Source organism: Rhineura floridana, chromosome 3, assembly GCF_030035675.1.
Source record: "Rhineura floridana isolate rRhiFlo1 chromosome 3, rRhiFlo1.hap2, whole genome shotgun sequence".
In the NCBI taxonomy this organism is placed as follows: domain Eukaryota; kingdom Metazoa; phylum Chordata; class Lepidosauria; order Squamata; family Rhineuridae; genus Rhineura; species Rhineura floridana.
Window position 1 is genome coordinate 2,528,616 of NC_084482.1, and position 17,651 is coordinate 2,546,266.

The 17,651-nt window shown below is 44.2% G+C and overlaps 1 protein-coding gene across 2 annotated transcripts in view; it reads right to left on the minus strand.

Annotated features, from left to right (window-relative positions):
• The window catches only part of LOC133379152 (uncharacterized), a 46,467-nt gene that overhangs the window by 15,125 nt on the left and 13,691 nt on the right, over positions 1-17,651 (minus strand). Inside the window, exon 2 of one of the 2 annotated variants that reach the window (XM_061613811.1) lies at positions 10,525-15,861. The exons of the other annotated variant lie outside the window; for it this stretch is intronic. Within the exon in view, the coding sequence (XP_061469795.1) occupies positions 11,756-13,207 (1,452 nt within the window). The 5' untranslated portion in view covers positions 13,208-15,861 and the 3' untranslated portion in view covers positions 10,525-11,755. Of the gene's footprint in view, positions 1-10,524; positions 15,862-17,651 lie in introns of those variants that run through there. 2 annotated transcript variants of the gene reach the window in all.

Genomic DNA, 17,651 nt, shown 5'->3' on the forward strand with positions numbered 1-17,651 from the left:
AACAGGTATTAACTTAAGGGACTGGTCATCAATTCACCCCGTGCTTGTGAGCTTCCACTCCAAAGGCCTTTGGCTAGCCACTGTTAGATTGACCTTGGTCTGGTCCTATCAGGCAGTTCCTACCTTCTTATGTAGCCTAGATTAATTAATCCATAAAAGTGCAACCACTTTCTAGTTCTGTGTTTGCAATTATTACTAGCACAGACTAGGATCTTCACCCTAGAATGAGTATCCTGGTTGTTACGTGCAAAAGAGCATTTGAAGACAAGAAGATCTTAAATGCACTCATGGTGGGAGATACCCATAGTCAGGAATATTGGTTAGTTCTTCTCACTGAGATGGTAAATCTGTATTTATCTGTGTCAATCTTCAGACTGCAAGTTGGGGCTCACATGGTGAAGTGATACCCCAAACACAAACAAACAAACAAAACACCAGTTCCTGCATACAGAAAACTATTATTAGGAAGGAATGCTCTACCCTATCCTGCTTCCTGCGTATAAGCTTTTTATGGACATGGAATTTTTCTGTGGTGAAACATCCCATCATGTGAGCCCATATATGCAAAATCTAGGCAAAGGTTTACCACCTCAGTGAGAGAACTAGGCTTTGTCTTTATTTATTTATTTATTACATTTATATACCGCCCCATAGGCGAAGCTCTCTGGGCGGTTACAGTCTTCTGTTTTCACCCACCCACTCCTCTCTCACACACATTCCTCCACTATTTTGCGTCCTCCGTTTGCAGCAAAGAAAGAGACATGTTTTGCCCGAAGGTTTCTTCAGCTGGATGAACAGGTAACTCAGAGTGGTACAATTTAATTACACATGCTGGTTTATAGAACATGAGCAATGCGCCTAAATTTGTGCACTGTCTCAGTTTTAATTTCATGCATATAAGTGCACATGTGTATGCCTGTCATAACCAAGACTTTAAGTTTCTTTGTTTCACATGCTTTCTAGGATTCTAGGTCTTCAAAACTATGCTCTGCCATACATTCTCATACTTCCCCATTTTGAAGACCCCTCTGCAATATTTTCTAGGACACTTGCAGCCATATACAAAATGGTAGGTGAAATCTGGAGCAAGTTAAATGTGCCCACATCGTGTTGAAAATCAAAATCCTATTCAGTTCGTTCAAGTTGTGCTTGACCCACTAATTTCATCACTGATTTCATGATTTCAATTATTATTTCATGAGCAGCGCAATCCTAAGTATGTTTACTCAGAATGTAAGTCCAACTGTATCTAATGGGGCTTACGCCTGATCAAGTGTCCTTTGGACTGTAGCCTTAGATGCATTTAATATTTTTTTCTATCTGAGCTATATTTACAGCATTTATGGTCTTGGCCCAAAAAATCACAGGAATGGGCAGCTATTTAATTTCCTTTCTAAAAAAGTAAATCCAGTTGTTTCTGCTTCGGCATTCAAAAACTCCTCTTTTCAAGCAAGATCTTTCTGGCTCTAGTCTCTGTCCCCAGAGCAAAACCTTTTTTGTGTGTGTGGGGGATTTGGATTTAGCATAGAAGTGGAGTTGTGGAAAACATTTTTGCCATTATATAAATACTGTTGTCGAATTGCCTTAGAGACAGATCTTTGGCATTGAACTTAATTTCAAGACCAATTCACACAATCACATTGCAGCTTGGTCACCTGAAGTGTTTGCAATTTAGTGTGCAAGTTCAAGCTTTCTAAAGTTGGTTAAGCGGTCAAAAAATAAATATACACTCCATACCCATGACGAACACTTTAAATGACGCTTTGATGGCTTGGCTGGTATACAGTGTTAATAAAGAACAAAACTATACTGCAAACTTATTTTGGTTTTGTACCACTTTGACCATCATGGCTTCCCTCAAAGAATCTTGGGAATTGTAATTTCGTGAAAGGGGCTAAGAATTCTCCTTTCAAGGCTCATCCTTTGAGATCCACAGCTCCCAGGATTCCCTGGGGAAAGAGAATGACTCTTAAATCAATTTAAGTTATAGGCACACCCAGGGAGAATTCTTAGGATGCTGGTTTAATTCTTACACAGTGATGTTTTGAGCACCAGACAGTGCTCTAACCACTGGTGCAGTACTTAGACCATGGCACACTCTGGGTGGTCTTGAGCAAGTCATTTGTTCTCTCTTTAAAATACTACACAGAGTGAGGTTAAAATGCCACTTTGTGTTCCTTGGAAGGATAGGATAAAAATTAAGTACCTTCAAAGTGGTTTGCTAAACATGTTCAGGCTGGAAAGAAGTAGCCACCCTTATGCCCCATGGCTCTTTGAATCACCCTGCAATTGGACCAAACCTGATCACAGAATTGGCACAATCAGTTGGTTGAGCTGGGCACTTGCCAAAGCCTAAATCCATTAAGGAACCCAAAAGGAGCCAAGGCCACCTGCTTTATTCTTTTTAGTAAGCCTAAAGGAATTCCCATATTCTCCTCCCTAGCGCTGCTTAGCTTCAATAATGCTGCAGAAGCAGGTAGTTTCAGACCACTCACTGGGCTAGATGACTAGAGCCATGTCAAAAGATACCATGGAGGTATTCGCATGTCTCACAGTCTATGCTGCCACCCTATACCCAAGACAATTAAGTGGGCCTTCTTGCTCCAAGGCCCAGAAATTAACTGAATCAATCTCTACTCAGAACCTCTGGGTATTAGCTCTCATGTTTTACCCCACTTCTCCCCATTCCTGTCACCAGGAGCAGATGCCATCTATCCTGGTTGTCAGTTCCTCCTCAAATATTGCCTGAATTCCCAACCCCCAGATCTTTGTCAATCATAAACACTCCTTTATTCCACAGAAATGGCTTAATTCCAGAGAAACTGGCTTGATTTTTGTCCTGCGGGCTTCACTAAGCCCCATCCTCTCCAGTGACATCATTGCAGCCATAGTAACTATAGACGACTGTTCTTCAAAGTGGAAGGGCGGAAGGAGACCGAACAATATATGGCTTAACAATGAATAAGCTTGACAACACAAACACACCATGAGTTGGTGTCCCAGAGGAAATTGGAAAGGTTTTGTTGTTTGCTGGAGAAAGGCCATCTGAGGAGAGGCTGAAATAGGTGAGGCCGAGTGGATGCAAGAAGATAAAGCACACTTACATGACTACCTATGTAACCTCAGCTCATCATGGGTTGCCTTTATAAAGCCCAAATCCAACAGATAATCATGTGATTAAATCTTCTTGGGTGTCTCAATTCATGGGAGTAGAAATAATCTTAGAAAAGGGACATTGGATAGCGATGATGGGCCAAATTGATTTGAGGTTGCAGACCACTGTTCAGGGTTCATGAACTTGTTTTGTAGACCAACTAGCATTCTGGAACTGGGTAGTCAAGCAGAAATCAGCTGCATTGAGCTCTACACAGAAGTAGTTGCGTTAATCTTTTGGAGCAGGACAACAAAGAGGCCTGTAACACCTTAAAGACTAACAAAATTTGTGGCACTAGCTTTCATAAGTGAGAGTCTATGGGTAGAAAAACACTCACTGTTCTGCCAGTTCCAGTGCATCTCCACCTCTCTTCTGAAAATGGGGCCACACGATGCTAGTCAAACCCTGCCCCTTTTTACTGTAAAACTTGGTGGGATCAGCTTGTGTTGTTGTTTTTTAAATCAGCTCCAAAGAGATTTCACAATTGGTCAACAGATCAACCCATTCCCCCTCCAGGTGTGGCTAACGGAAATGCTTTGCTCTGGCAACTAGTGCGTTCACAGCCTAATTCATCAGATGAATTCACTAATAGGCAAAAAAACCCTTGTGGTTTAAGAACGTACCTATAGCCAACATATATTTCTATCAAATTTTAAAAAGCAGGAAAATTGGGCAGCTATAGTGAATGCACCAGGGGAGCAGGAAACCTGACCACCTCTCTGAGATATTGTACTGCCCTACAAATTTGCAAAAATGCAAACACAATTTGGGTTGGTCTTTCACAGTCTAATTCACTTCCTGTGTAGCTTGGAAGAATTTGGTAACGTGCCTCTGAGCATATGGAGAGTGGTGGCAACACCTGCCATCTCCAAAGATGGAGAATTACATTTTTGTATGTTTGTTGGGGTTCTTCTTACTTTGCTTCTTTTCTGTGTTACTAATGTTTCTACAGAGAATCTAACCTAGAAAATTATATTTCTCTCGTTATTCATCCCAGAAATCTGTGCCAAATTTATTTTTATTAATTTCAAAGGTTTCATATGATGTTGAACATAGCCTTTTGTGTTTCAAACTTGAGGTTTTGTTTTATTTCTATTTTGGATGCATTAACAGCTGAATCTGAAACTGCAGCTTGATGTAAAATCAGACTGATTACAATATGTTGCTACTTCAGCAATGACCCTAGCTGTTGGAAAAAACAAACTTGGCCTGCCCAAGATGCATGTTAGCAGCCTGCTATGCTTAAACTACTCCTCTTAAGGAAAGGTGGACATGGTCAATTAAAAACATAGAGCACACCGAGAATTTTGCTAGAATATATTTCATCTCCCACTGTTTTACCTTGTGCAAACTGAGACACTCCTCATGTCCATTGGAAACTATTCTGCAGAACAGCCAATTCCACAATTGTTTTTGAAGATTTTTTTAATGTTGCAAAGTGTTGCTGTACTTCACGTATTCACAGAAATAGAAGCAAAAGAAAATGATTTACTATAGGAAACTTCACTAAAATTGCAAAGTAAATCAAACATATTTAAAGTGACTATCTGAACTATATCAACTGTTCTAATATTGTTGCTTCCTCCCTGCTTAAAACAAGATCAGCACAGCACATGTCTTCTATTATTTGGGCTGACTGCAGGTGTTGCCACCACTTACCATATGCTCAGAGGCACGTTACCAAATTCTTCCAAGCTACACAGCAAGTGGATTGGACTGTGAAAGACCAACCCAAATTATGTATGCATTTTGACAAATTTATAGGGCAATACAATATCTCAGAGAGGAGGTCAGGTCTCCTGTTCCCCTGGTGCATTCACTATAGTTGCCCAATTTTCCTGCTTTTTAAAGTTTTATAGAAATATCTGTGGGCTACAGGTACATTCTTAAACCACAAGGGTTTTTTTGCCTGTTAGTGAATTTCTCTGCTTTTTAATCCGGGAGGTAAGAAATGGGATCCTGTGCAAATTTGCTGAGAATGGATTGATCATTTGCGTGCTTACAGAGTTCAGTGGGATTTACTCCCCTGCAATCATGCTTAGGATAGGTGATACCGACCACAGGGGATGGGGAGGGGAGAAGGGGGAGGGGAGCAGGCAGGAGGGGGAGGAGGAAGGCAGGTTTGATCATTTGCATGTTTATTGAGTTCAGTGGGATTTACTCCCATGCAATCATGCTTAGGATAGGTAAAACTGACCAAGGGGAGGAAGGCCTGGAATGGGCTGGGGAGAAGGAAGAAGGAAAAGGGGAGGAGAGGAGGAAGGGAGGAAGAAGGGAGAGGAGAGGGGAAGGAGGGGAAATGCCGGTCTGATCATTTGCATGCTTATTGAGTTCAATGGGATTTACTCCCGTGCAATCATGCGTAGAATAGGTAAAACTGACCATGGACGAGGAGGAGGGTGGGGGAGGGGAGGGGGAGGGGAGGGGGAAGGAGGAGGGGGAAGGAGGGGGTTGGAAGGGGAGGGAAAGGTGAATGAAGGGAGAGGGAAGGGGCAAGAGGGAGGGGATAGGAGGGGGGAGGGGATAGGAGGGAGGAGGAGGAGAGGGCAGGTTTGATCATTTGGATGCTTTTTTAGTTCAGTGGGATTTACTCCTGGGCAATCATGCTTAGGATAGGTGAAACTGACCTGGGGAGGGGCAGGGAGGGGAGGAGATTGGGTGGGTGGATACTAGGCAGAGGAGAAGCCGCTTTCCTTTCTAAAAGGAAAACATTGTGAACAGTATCATTCTTTTTCAGGGTTTCCCCCACCTTTTTATTCTACAGCAGGCACATGTAGCCTCCCACCCAAATTTAAACCAAAGCTGTCCCTGGCCACATCCACACCAGGCCTTTATTTCACTTTGGACAGTCATGGCTTCTCCCAAAGAATCCTGGGAAGTGTAGTTAGTGAAGGGTGCTGAGAGTTGCTAGGAGAGGCCCTGTTCCCCTCACAGAGCTTCAATCAGAGTGGCTGACTGTTAAACCACTCCGGTCACTGGAACTCTGTCAGGGGAATAGGAGTCTCCTCTCAATACCCTTCACAAACTACACTTCCCAGGATTCTTTGGGGGAAGCCATGAAATAATTGTCTGGCATGGGTGTGGCCTCCTGATTAGGCAAGCCCAGCAGCTATGTCTAGTGGTTCTTACTGAGCATGCCCAACCTTATTCAAATTCAATGCTAAATTTCTTAATTAAAAATCAGCCAGGCATTTTTTAATTTTTAAACTGCAGAAGATGAAGGTCAGAGTTTGGGGCAAGGTCACTAATAGGATTACAGGTACTCTTGAACATGGCTGATTTTTAATTAATAAGGTGTTGGACTACAACCTGGGAGACCAGGGTTTGAATCCCTGTATAGCCATGAAGCTCACTGGGTGACCTTGGGCCAGTCACTGCCTCTCAGCCTCATGAAAACCATAGGGTCGCCATAAGTCAGAATCGACTTGAAGGCAGTACACACACACACACACGAGAACTCTGACAGAAAAAGTCCAAAAGGGCTCTGGTTTTTTCTCTCTCTATTTACACTTTGAACTCTCTATTCTCTCTGACTGTTTTGTGTATCGCCATGAATATTTAGAGGGCTGTTAAGCAAGCATTTCTGAGTTCAGGACTATAAGTTATGTAAGGTTTTGTTTTGAAATGAGCTTATGGGAAGCATCACAATGGCATGGGGGTATTTTCAATTTAACATTGCGGAATACGAAAAATCCACGCTGACTGTAGTATACAGCCACTCTTGTGGCTGTATAATATGGAAGAGAATGGAGAGAAATTACTGAGAGTACCACTGTTGCAGGCAGGAGTGTAAGTTCCTTATTCCAGACAGAATGTAAAGCAAGGAGGAAGATTCCATTCCCTTCACTGGTAGGCAGATGGAGATCAGAGTTGGGAGGAATAATCTAAAGTGCCCCTTGCCAAACTAGACCTAAATCATTCCATGGGATGCTTGTGTACTTTCTCCTCCTGAAAAGGAGCTGTCAGGATCACTTACTGGGTATTAGCAGCATGGATGGAAAGATTGGTCAATTTCGGTTCCCTCCGTTTCTCATTTTTTTCAATCTTAAATTCAGTTCTCCAGATTTTGCAATTTGTGATTTTTTTAAAAAAATCCTCATAAAATACTTCAGCATTTCAGTGAGAATTTATCCTAATCAACACATTTTTGTGGGCATGTTTGACATGTACAAATATTCACAAACCATTTCTCCTAATATGATGTATTTTTGTAAATTATTTTCATTAATATACCTCATTTTTATCCATACTTTCCCCATATAAATGCAATTTTGTAAATGTTGTTTGGTTGGAGAATTGCATTGCAAAATTCAGATAAGTGCAAATTTTGAAGCTGTGCTTTGGATATCATATTGTTTTGGAAACTGGAAATTTGATAGGTTTGGCTTTAAATGCAAACTGAATTGAATTTCTCCCCCTCACTAATGGAGTATAACCCACCATGACATTTTCCTGCCCAAACCCCACCGCAACGAACAGGAAGTACCCAAAAGCCAAGTAATGCTTATTCCCATTCATTTTAACAAGGTTTATATAGAAGAAATGTCTGGTTAGTTGCTTTTCATGTTGATGAGTGGGAGGGTATGTGTGACACTTGGATTATCCACCTCAGGCACCAAAACATTTTGTCCTAGGGCAACAAAGGATTCAGACAGGTTTTGTTGTAATTAGGGATGGGGATCGGTAGCTGGTTCCTATCCGTTTCAATTCCAAGTGTCCGGCTTTCAGTACTGTTTCATGTTTGTGAAATTGCTGATTTGGGGTTTTTTCCAGCAAAACAATAAAGTAATTGCTAACAAAAATGTTAATGAAAATGCTTATGCTGTAGGCACTTGTTCTACTGTTAAGTCAAGAATGCATCAGCTTAAAGGAAAGCTGATTATGAAGACAATAACCTAAAAACTGGAGTTTTTTTAAAAAACAAAAACAAAAGTACGGATGACACCCACAATCCACTACAAGAAATCAATGCCAGTCTGAAAACAATGCAGATTGTCAGATTATGTCAAAATCTAGTAATAAATCAGATTTAGCAAACATTCTTCTCCATCCCTAATTATAATCAGTGGGAGTTGATTCCAAGTAATGAGTTTACAGTATTTTTGGCAAATAAAAATAAAGGATTCTAATTCTCCCTTCCCCCAAACTTTACATTTTATGGATAGGGATCTTAAAACCTGTGCTTCCAGATTCATGCCAGTGTAACTCTGAAATTGTTAAAAGAGTATCAACTTCATGATTGTTTAAATTATGGTGAGCCACTCCAGAGACATGTGATTTGGTTGTCTTGGGGGCAAAACTGAGAACCATTCATACATTGGTGCCTTGATCAATATGAGAGAGAGAGAGAAATTCCCTTTCCTGCTCTGAAAAACCATTCACCCCAGCTCTGAGCAGGGCTGTGGAGTCGGAGTCGTGGAGTCGGAAGCAATTTTGGGAGGAGTCGGAGTCGGTAGAATTGTACCGACTCTGACTTCCAAATAAATTTTGATTGACAAGAAGCAATTTTGGGTGGAGTCAGAGTCGAACAGTAGAAAAATAGAGGAGTCGGAGTCGGACAGGAGAAAAATAGAGTCGGAGTCGGAGTCAGAGTCGAAGGTTTGGCGTACCGTCTCCACAGCCCTGGCTCTGAGCATTTTATAGGACAAAATGAATGTGCAGAGAGAGACTAGGGACAAGTAGTGAGCTAAAGCTATCCAACATTTTTCATTAATACTTTTAGCAATCAAAAATATATGTTTTCTTCAGTATTACTTGCAAAAGAAATACATTATTAATTAAATTACCCTCATTTCCCCTCAGTGAAACCAACCTGCATCCAAATCTGAATGATGCAGCATTATGTCACCCCATTCGCTACATGATTCCTGTTTGGATGGGATTGTCCATCTGACTAAACCAGGAAAAAAGGAGTAGTAATAGCCAGAGGAAAAAAGACAATGGTTAAAAATGCTGAATGTTCACACCTTTATTCAATAACTTTAGGAGAAAATGTCACCCCACTAGAATCACCAGCTGCAACCCAGAAGCCAAAGTGGAGATTTTTTATTTTTGATTGTATTAAATTTTTATACTGCCCTTCCTCCCAGAAGGAGCCCAAGGCAGCAATTTTTTAGCACAGCACTTACACCCACCATTTGAAAATTCAACTTCCCAGGAACACAACCAGGAATAAGAGATGGTTTTTGATCCAGATGGAAGAAAACACCAAAAGAATCAAGCAAACTGACCCAAATAGAGAAGATAGCCATTGGACAAAAGGCTACTTTGTCAGGTAGTCTGGCCACTTGGTTCACAACAATCAACACAAGTTTCCTGAAGAACACCTGCCCTTACGGCTACACAACAGATGACTTTGGGCAGCTGATTAACAGTGCTCAATTCATAACACAGCGAAGCACTGTGAGCTGGACAAATTCATATACTGAACTAGGTAATTACAAATTTCAGCACCATCACAAGAAAGCACTTCAGGGAGCATCTAGTCCCTTAACCTTCTGAACCTGCAGGATGAATCTATATTTTGGACATCTCGACAGTCCTGTGCAACATGGTCTTTTATGACACAGCTCTTTTCACTGTTTGGAAACATTTGTTTTTAAAAGCTGTTATCCCAGGGTTTGCCTACCTTTTTGGACCAGTGGGCACATTTTGATTTTTGAGAGAGTGCTGTGGGCACTAGTCACAAAATGGCTGCCATGAGGGCATGGCATAACACAAAATGGCTGGCATGTGGGTGTGGCATAACACAACATTAGATAAAGTACTGCCATAGTGATGCTTTTTCCATAATTGTATTTCCATACTAGAAAAGGCTTAACCTGATGAATTTCTGCCTGCCATACAGATGCTAAAGGAGCCCGTTTTCCCACAATGCCAACCCAAAGCCTAACTCTAGGCTGCTATCCGGTACCTACTTACTGGGGAGTACGGCCCATTAAATACAAAGAGCCTCACTTCTGAGTAGCCATGTATACCATGGTACTGTAAAATAATTGAAGTGATTTCTTAATGAGTGCCTGGTCTTTAGCTCTTGGAGAGTAAGAGACATGCTTAAACTCTTGCAAAGTTTCCACCTTTTGCATTTGCCCTTTTGTGTGTGCATGTCTGGGGGGTTCTTTAATATCCACCCAATAATAATAATAATAATAATAAATTTAATTTCTTCGTCGCCTATCTGGCCGATGGCCACTCTAGGCAACTTACAAATTTGTTAGAATACAATTGATAAAATATAATAATACAATATAAAAACAATACATCTGCAGCAACAATATTAAAACTGGGCAGGAGGCATTACAGTTATAACAATTAACCCTCCCCGGATACCCCGAAGGCCTGCTGAAAGAGCCAGGTCTTTAAGGCTTTCCGAAACACATTTAGGGAAGAGGCGTGCCGGAGATCTTGTGGGAGGGAGTTCCAAAGAGTGGGGGCCGCCACTGAGAATGCCCTCTCTCTAGTACCCGCCAATCTGGCTGTTTTTGTTGGCGGGATTGAGAGAAGGCCCTGTGTGGCCGATCTTGTCGGGCGGCATAATTGGTGGCGTTGAAGGCGCTCCGTGAGATAAACTGGGCCGAAACCGTGTAGGGATTTAAAAGTCAATACCAACACCTTGAATTGGGCTCGGAAAACAACTGGTAGCCAGTGTAGGTCGAACAACACTGGTGTGATGTGATCTCGGCGGCGACTATTCGTAAGTAGTCGAGCCGCCGCATTTTGTATCAGTTGTAATTTCCGGACCGTTTTCAAGGGTAACCCCACGTAGAGCGCATTACAGTAGTCCAAACGAGAGGTGACCAGGGCGTGTACCACTAGTGGGAGCTGGTGAACAGGAAGGTAGGGTTGCAGCCTTCGTATGAGGTGTAGTTGGTACCAGGCTGCCCGGCTCACTGCCGAAATCTGAGCCTCCATGGACAGCCTGGAATCAAGCACAACCCCAAGGCTGCAGACCTGGTCCTTTAGGGGTAGACTCACCCCGTTGAACTTCAGGTCAATGTCGCCCAACCTTCTCTTGTCCCCCACAAGTAGTACCTCGGTCTTATCAGGGTTCAACTTCAGCTTGTTCCTTCCCATCCATCCACTCACGGATTCCAGGCACTTGGACAAGGTCTCCACAGCCAACTCTGGTGAAGATTTAAACGAGAGATAGAGCTGAGTGTCATCCGCGTATTGATGACACTGCAGCCCAAATCTCCTGATGATTGCCCCCAGCGGCTTCATATAGATGTTAAATAGCATGGGAGAGAGGATAGAGCCCTGTGGCACACCACAACTGAGAGGCCAAGGGTCTGATACCTCCTCCCCCAACGCTACCTGTTGGTACCTGTCGGAGAGAAAGGAATGGAACCACTGTAATACAGTGCCTCCAATTCCCAATCCCTCCAGGCGAAGCAGAAGGATACTGTGGTCGACAGTATCAAAAGCCGCTGAGAGATCGAGGAGGACAAGAAAGGTGGATTCTCCCCTATCTAATGCCCTCCTCAAATCATCTACCAGAGCGACCAAGGCTGTTTCAGTTCCGTGACCAGTCCTGAAACCCGATTGGTATGGATCCAAATAATCCGTTTCATCCAAGTGTGCTGACAACTGGTTGGCCACCACTCACTCAATGACCTTGCCCAGAAATGGTAGATTCGAAATTGGGCGGAAGTTATCGAATACTTGGGGATCCAAGGAGGGCTTCTTTAAGATGGGCTTTACAATTGCCTCCTTGAAGGCTGATGGCATCACACCCTCTTTCAAGGATGCGTTTACCACTGCTTTGATCCCCTCGCCCAATTTCTCTCTGCAGCTCACAAGGAGCCACGAAGGGCAAGGATCAGTAAGACAAGTGGTTGGCTTCACAGATGAAAGCACCTTGTCCACTTCCTCAGAAGGGAGAAGCCGAAACCGATCCCAATTTACCGGCATGCAACTGGCCAACTCTGGTTCATCCACTGTGTCCACGGCGCACGGGATCGAGCTCCGTAAGTGTTCGATTTTATCGGCGAAGTGTTTTGCTAATAAGTCACAGGAGGCCTTTGACTGTTCCAGGGGTTCCTGAGCAACTGGACCGACCAGGCTTGGGACCACCTGGAACAGCCTCCTGGGACAGCACTCCGCAGATGCAATAGAGGCAGCAAAGAAAGCCTTCTTTCCTACCTTTATTGCCACTTGGTAGGCAGCTACTGCTGCTCTAACCTGTGTCCGGACATCTTCGGAGCGGGATTTCCGCCACCGGCGCTCTAGTCGTCTCACCTCCTGTCTCAGACTACGCAACCGTGGTGTATACCATGGTGCTAGCTGAGTTCTATTCAGGGGGAGAGGACGTTTCGGAGCCACCCGGTCTAATGCCCTGATGATCCCCACGTTCCACTCCTTCACCAGGGTTTCGACCAGGCGACCTTCAGCAGGTTCCAATTCCCCAAGCACAGTCAGGAATCCATCCGGATCCATCAGGCGTCTGGGGCGGACCATTTTAATAGGTCCTTCACCCCTGTGGAGGGGGCATGGCAACGAGAAGTCCATATTTACCAGGTAGTGGTCTGACCATGACACAGGAGTGGCAAGAATCACTCCCAACTTCAGACCACTTCTCTCCTCTCCCAGGACAAATACTAGGTCGAGAGCATGACCGGCTACATGGGTGGGCCCAGTATTACTTAGGTACAGTTCCCAGGAAGCCATGGTTTCCAGGAAATCCCGAGGGGCTCCTATGAGAGCGGCCTCGGCATGCAAGTTAAAGTCACCCAGAACTAACAGCTCTGGGGACAATGCCCGTACAGCCGAGACCACCTCCAGCACCTCGGCCAGGGAATCTGCCGTGCAGCGGGGTGGGCAGTACACCAGCAAGATCCCTAAACTGCCCTTCGGGCCCAACCTCCAGTACATACAATCAACAAATTGAGTCCTATGGAGGGGAGGTCTGGCAAAAACCAAGGACTCTCGATAGATGACTGCCACACCCCGTCCCCGCCTTCCCACCCTCGCTGCTGTGCGTAACGGAAACCTGGCGGACACATGGCCTCTAGAATTGGAGCAGAGGCTTCGTCCAGCCAAGTCTCCGTAATACATGCCAGGTCTGCGCGCCCATCCAAGATCATATAATGGATGAGCGAGGTTTTCTGAGCCACAGACCTGGCATTACATAACAGCAGTCGAAGGTCGGTAGGAACCTTGCGTCCCCCAGTTTCCGTCTGGTTCTGAGCAGACCCGGAACATGGGATGGATATAATGCATCTGTCCCGTGTTCCCCTATTCTGGCATGGTCTACTAGCAGCACCCTTCCAGCGCCTGCCGCCCAAACTTCCTATAACTTGGCCCCCCACCTCCCTCTCCGGCTTGCACATGCCTCAATCCCTATCTGCTTATCAGCAGGCCACCCACCCTAATAAAATTAGTCCGGAGACCCGCCTCCGTACCCTATAGCAGCAGTATTTACTAATTTAAAATAAAGTAATTAAACCGATTAATTAATTAATTAAACTAATTAAATTACATCAAATTAAATTAATTAAACCCACACTTATGGCATAGGAATACTTGCAGAAAATAACTTAGAGGGACTATCTGATCTTGTGATGAACCCACAACAGGAAAGATGCATCCTGGTTGCTAGGGGAAAAGGAAGGGCAAACTGGGGATTACAAGGACTACTAGAAAATGAGACAGAAGCAAGAAAAGTGCACTAAAGGGGAGGACAAAATAGCAGCTCTTTAGAATGCCAGAGATTCCCAGTGCCTGGAGTCCAAACTTGTCAGTCACAGCTCTGACTTCACTCATTGGCTAATCACACTGACAAGCAGGAACAACCAGGCTGGCTTATTTCACAGAAATTGCTTAGAAAACTTTCTTTTTAGGAGAACAAGAGATTTTCTTTTTATTTTAAATGAAATGAAACTTTAAATGAAAGCTCAGAGTCTGGGGGCCTTGCCCAGGGGTGCCAATGAAGGCTTTTGCAAGGGCACAATGGCACCTGTGGGTGCCGGGTTGACAACCCCTGGATTAGCCTGTTCTCCCCAAGTCTCCTCTAAGGGCCTGTTCTGGTAGAACTTTTGCAAAGTGGTTGTTCTTTAGGTGCGCTAGCATGGCACACCAAGCTATACTGAACAAGGGAAGTCATGGTTGAGGTGCAGGGATAATTTTTGCACGGGAACCTCTTGCCCCAGTTGGAGAGAGGCAGCTATCTTAAGAAGTCATCCTTTGTCTGCTCCTCCCAGCCCAAACATCACAGCAACCACATTGTTACAGTCAAGTAAGAACACTCTGAAGTTCTGTTCCTTCATCTTTTCCTTGTGTTTTATTTGTTCCAACTATTTTTGTAATTTCTTCCTCCCTCTCTTCTACATCTTCTTCAGCTTAGTTGTATCCTTCTTAAACTGTGGAGAGAAGGGCTCCTGCTGAAATCTGAACAACATGGAAGAACTACAGGACTATAAATTGAGCAGCTGGTGGCTGTTTTGTTTTCTTATTTTTTACATACATTATTTCTGTTCATGCGACTCCGAATAGCACCTGCCTTTTTGCTTCCTAGACTCTGCAAGACCAGCTATAAACTAGAGCTGCAACCCAATTGAAGAAGCTTAATTGATTTATCATCTGAGTCTAGTCACCAAAAGTCTCATTGAGCCAGTGGGACGTATTTCTGAGTTGACGTGTACAGGACTTCACTGCCTACATTTGCATATGGGTGAAACAATATTCCTGAAGTAAGAAGCATACTTTCATTTTCAGCTGATGCACAGGCGTCACAGGAGGCATCACCTTAGAAGAGACATTCTCCCTGTGTGTGGGCAGGACTTTGGGGAAGAATTCTGGGGCCCCATTCAGCAGAATAAGTAGGAGACGTCCGCAGCACAGCAGGGTTGGCTTATCACATTTTGAAATTAGCATACTTACTGGGGGGGGGGGTAAAGACTTTTAAATCCAGGCCCTAGAGATGAGGGAGAAAGCCTCTTTTAAAATGATTCTTGCCATCCACAGTTCTTATAAGCACTCATGTGAAAATGATGTAAACTACCTGATTAATTCAGGGTGCCTTGTGAGTCAAACGTTTTTAATTGAGTAAAATAATTGATTAGTCAATTAAACATTGCATCTGTAGAATAAACCTGAAGTCCTAGTTTCAATATATATATTAGACACCAAGGATTTCCACCTTTTGATATTTATATATTTAGGACTCTTCTAGATGGCAGCTTTCCCGGTAATGGTCAGAGGCAGCCCTCCAATGAGACACGGTGAAACAGCTGCCTCAGTCAGCAGATTAAAGGTGGCAGAGCAGGAGATGGACAGATCTGACCCCCATGGGGGCACAATCCGTCTGGGAATTCGCATATGTAAGCCCCATTAAAATGAACAGGATCATATTTATTTACTTCACAAGTCCTAGAGCTGAGTCCTGGTATTGAAAGAGGCACTATAATGGAGCCTCGCTGAGGCCTCACTTGAGGGGCTGCAACCAGTCTGGAAGGGGAGGCACCTGTTCCTTTCTTCTAGTCTCCTTGATTCCTACCATGCTCCTTCCCACTTCTTTAACTGCCACAACATTTCCTTCCTCCTTCAAATCGCAGTTCTTCTCCAAAAACCTTGCCTGACTCACAAGAGCTTCAGCTTTTCCGCATCCTCTGATGCCAGACTATGCCTTCCATCCTTGAACCTCCTCACACACTTTGTTTCATCCATGTTGCATGTCACAGTCTGCCTCCATGTAACTGTGAGGTTAGTTACTGTAATGACAAAGCAATCAGTTACAAAGCCTTGGAAGAACAAATTACAAACAAGATCAGTGTTGATCCATCAGTGCTTTCAATGGCACATGCCTTTATACTTGGTACTTGGTATAAGTGTCATTTTGCCCTCAGATGCTCCCAAGCTATAAAGCTGCCAGGTTGCAACCTTGAGAACCAAGTGTTTAGCTGAAGATACACCAATGGAGCAGGCGTCCAGCTGGCGGCAGCAGCTGCTCCCTCCCTTTCTCTTCTGGTCTTTCCCCCCTGCAGTAGCACAAGGCAGGGAGGAAAAGTAAACACATGTTTTTTGGGTTGAAACCTGGCAGTGCCAGCTCCAGAATTTGGGGGTGGGGGAAGGCTCAGGAAAGGCATCCTCAGTGTGTTCCGTTAACCTGGAACCAATGGGATACACGGATGGAGAATGCTTCCCTCGCACCGACTCTGACTTTCTTGGATGCTCCACACAAGTCACAGTGGTTGGTTGGATAATAGATTCTTTTGTTGGGCAGTAGGCCAGTGTTGAGGCCCCAGCAAGTGCTCGACCTCCCCATCCTGGGAGCCTGCCCTGTCTAGCAATGCTGCCTCAATCACACTACAGGTTTGGTTTACACTGACTAACTGTGAGATTTTGGAGGCAACATTTGGAGAGAGTTTCTAGATAAAGGAGCAAGGGAAAGAAATGTCCTAGGAGGAAAAGGCAAGCTTGAAATGACAAACTTGAGTACGCCATGCACAGGACTAAGAAACCTCAGCAGAGGGAGCTTTGGTAGCAACTGACCAGCTCCTCTCCTTATGAGCATGGCAGGCCGGGGACCTACTTTAGTGGCTCCCACCTTTGCCCCCCAGGCAGCAGGCACAGCAGCAGCACACACACACACATACACACACCATTCAGACTAAGCAGGATTCAAAGCAGTCTCTGCTTTTGGGACTTTCAGATCTTACACGCTCTGCTCGGTGGTAATGGATCCAGCTGGCTCTCAGCTTCCCACGCCTGCCCTGGGCTGTCTAGCACACAAAAGGGGGTTTGTATTATAGTTGTATATGGAAAAGGGAGTTATGGCATTATACTAAAAAGGGACTGAGATCAAGGGCGAGATGGAGCAGGGAATTTGGAGAGGAGGGAGCTGCAACTGAAAGAGAATGGCAGTTGTTTGCAGTATTGGAAGCAAAGTTAAGGACATAAAGGGCGCGAGTCGGTGAAATAGAGATGTGGCTTGTCTAGGGCTGGTTCAAGACATTTTGGTGCCTGTGGAACAAAAGAAATAAGGCAACCCCCTCCTCTGACTAATTAATACAAGGCACCACCAGCCAGGAAGGTCTCCTGTGCACCCCACCCCACCCAAGGGGATAAGAGCGGTGCAAGGTCACAGTAGGAGACTGACAGAGACTGGGGTGTGTGCGTGTGTGTGTAGTTCCACATGAATTTTGCCTACCACAGGCACCAAAAGGTCTTGGGCCTCCCTGCATTTAGGAGAATAATTATAATATAAGCTGCCCTGTAGAAATGTGCCTGGTGTTGAAGGATTTAATAGCCGTTCCTCACTCACTGAAGTGTCAAATATATGATGGGGTTATTGTGCATGCACACATGCATAATCTATGTTAAAAAGTGTACTAATGTAATGCTTTTAATATTTTACAAACTGAAAAATGTCACTAGTCTTGGGATATGGATACCAGCCTTTTTTGGTAGCTGAATAAGTATTTGTTGCATTAAAGCAGCTGGAGTTGCTAAAAGGATGGTCTGAACGTATTGGAAATCTGCTTTCTTCTGCTTCAGTCCA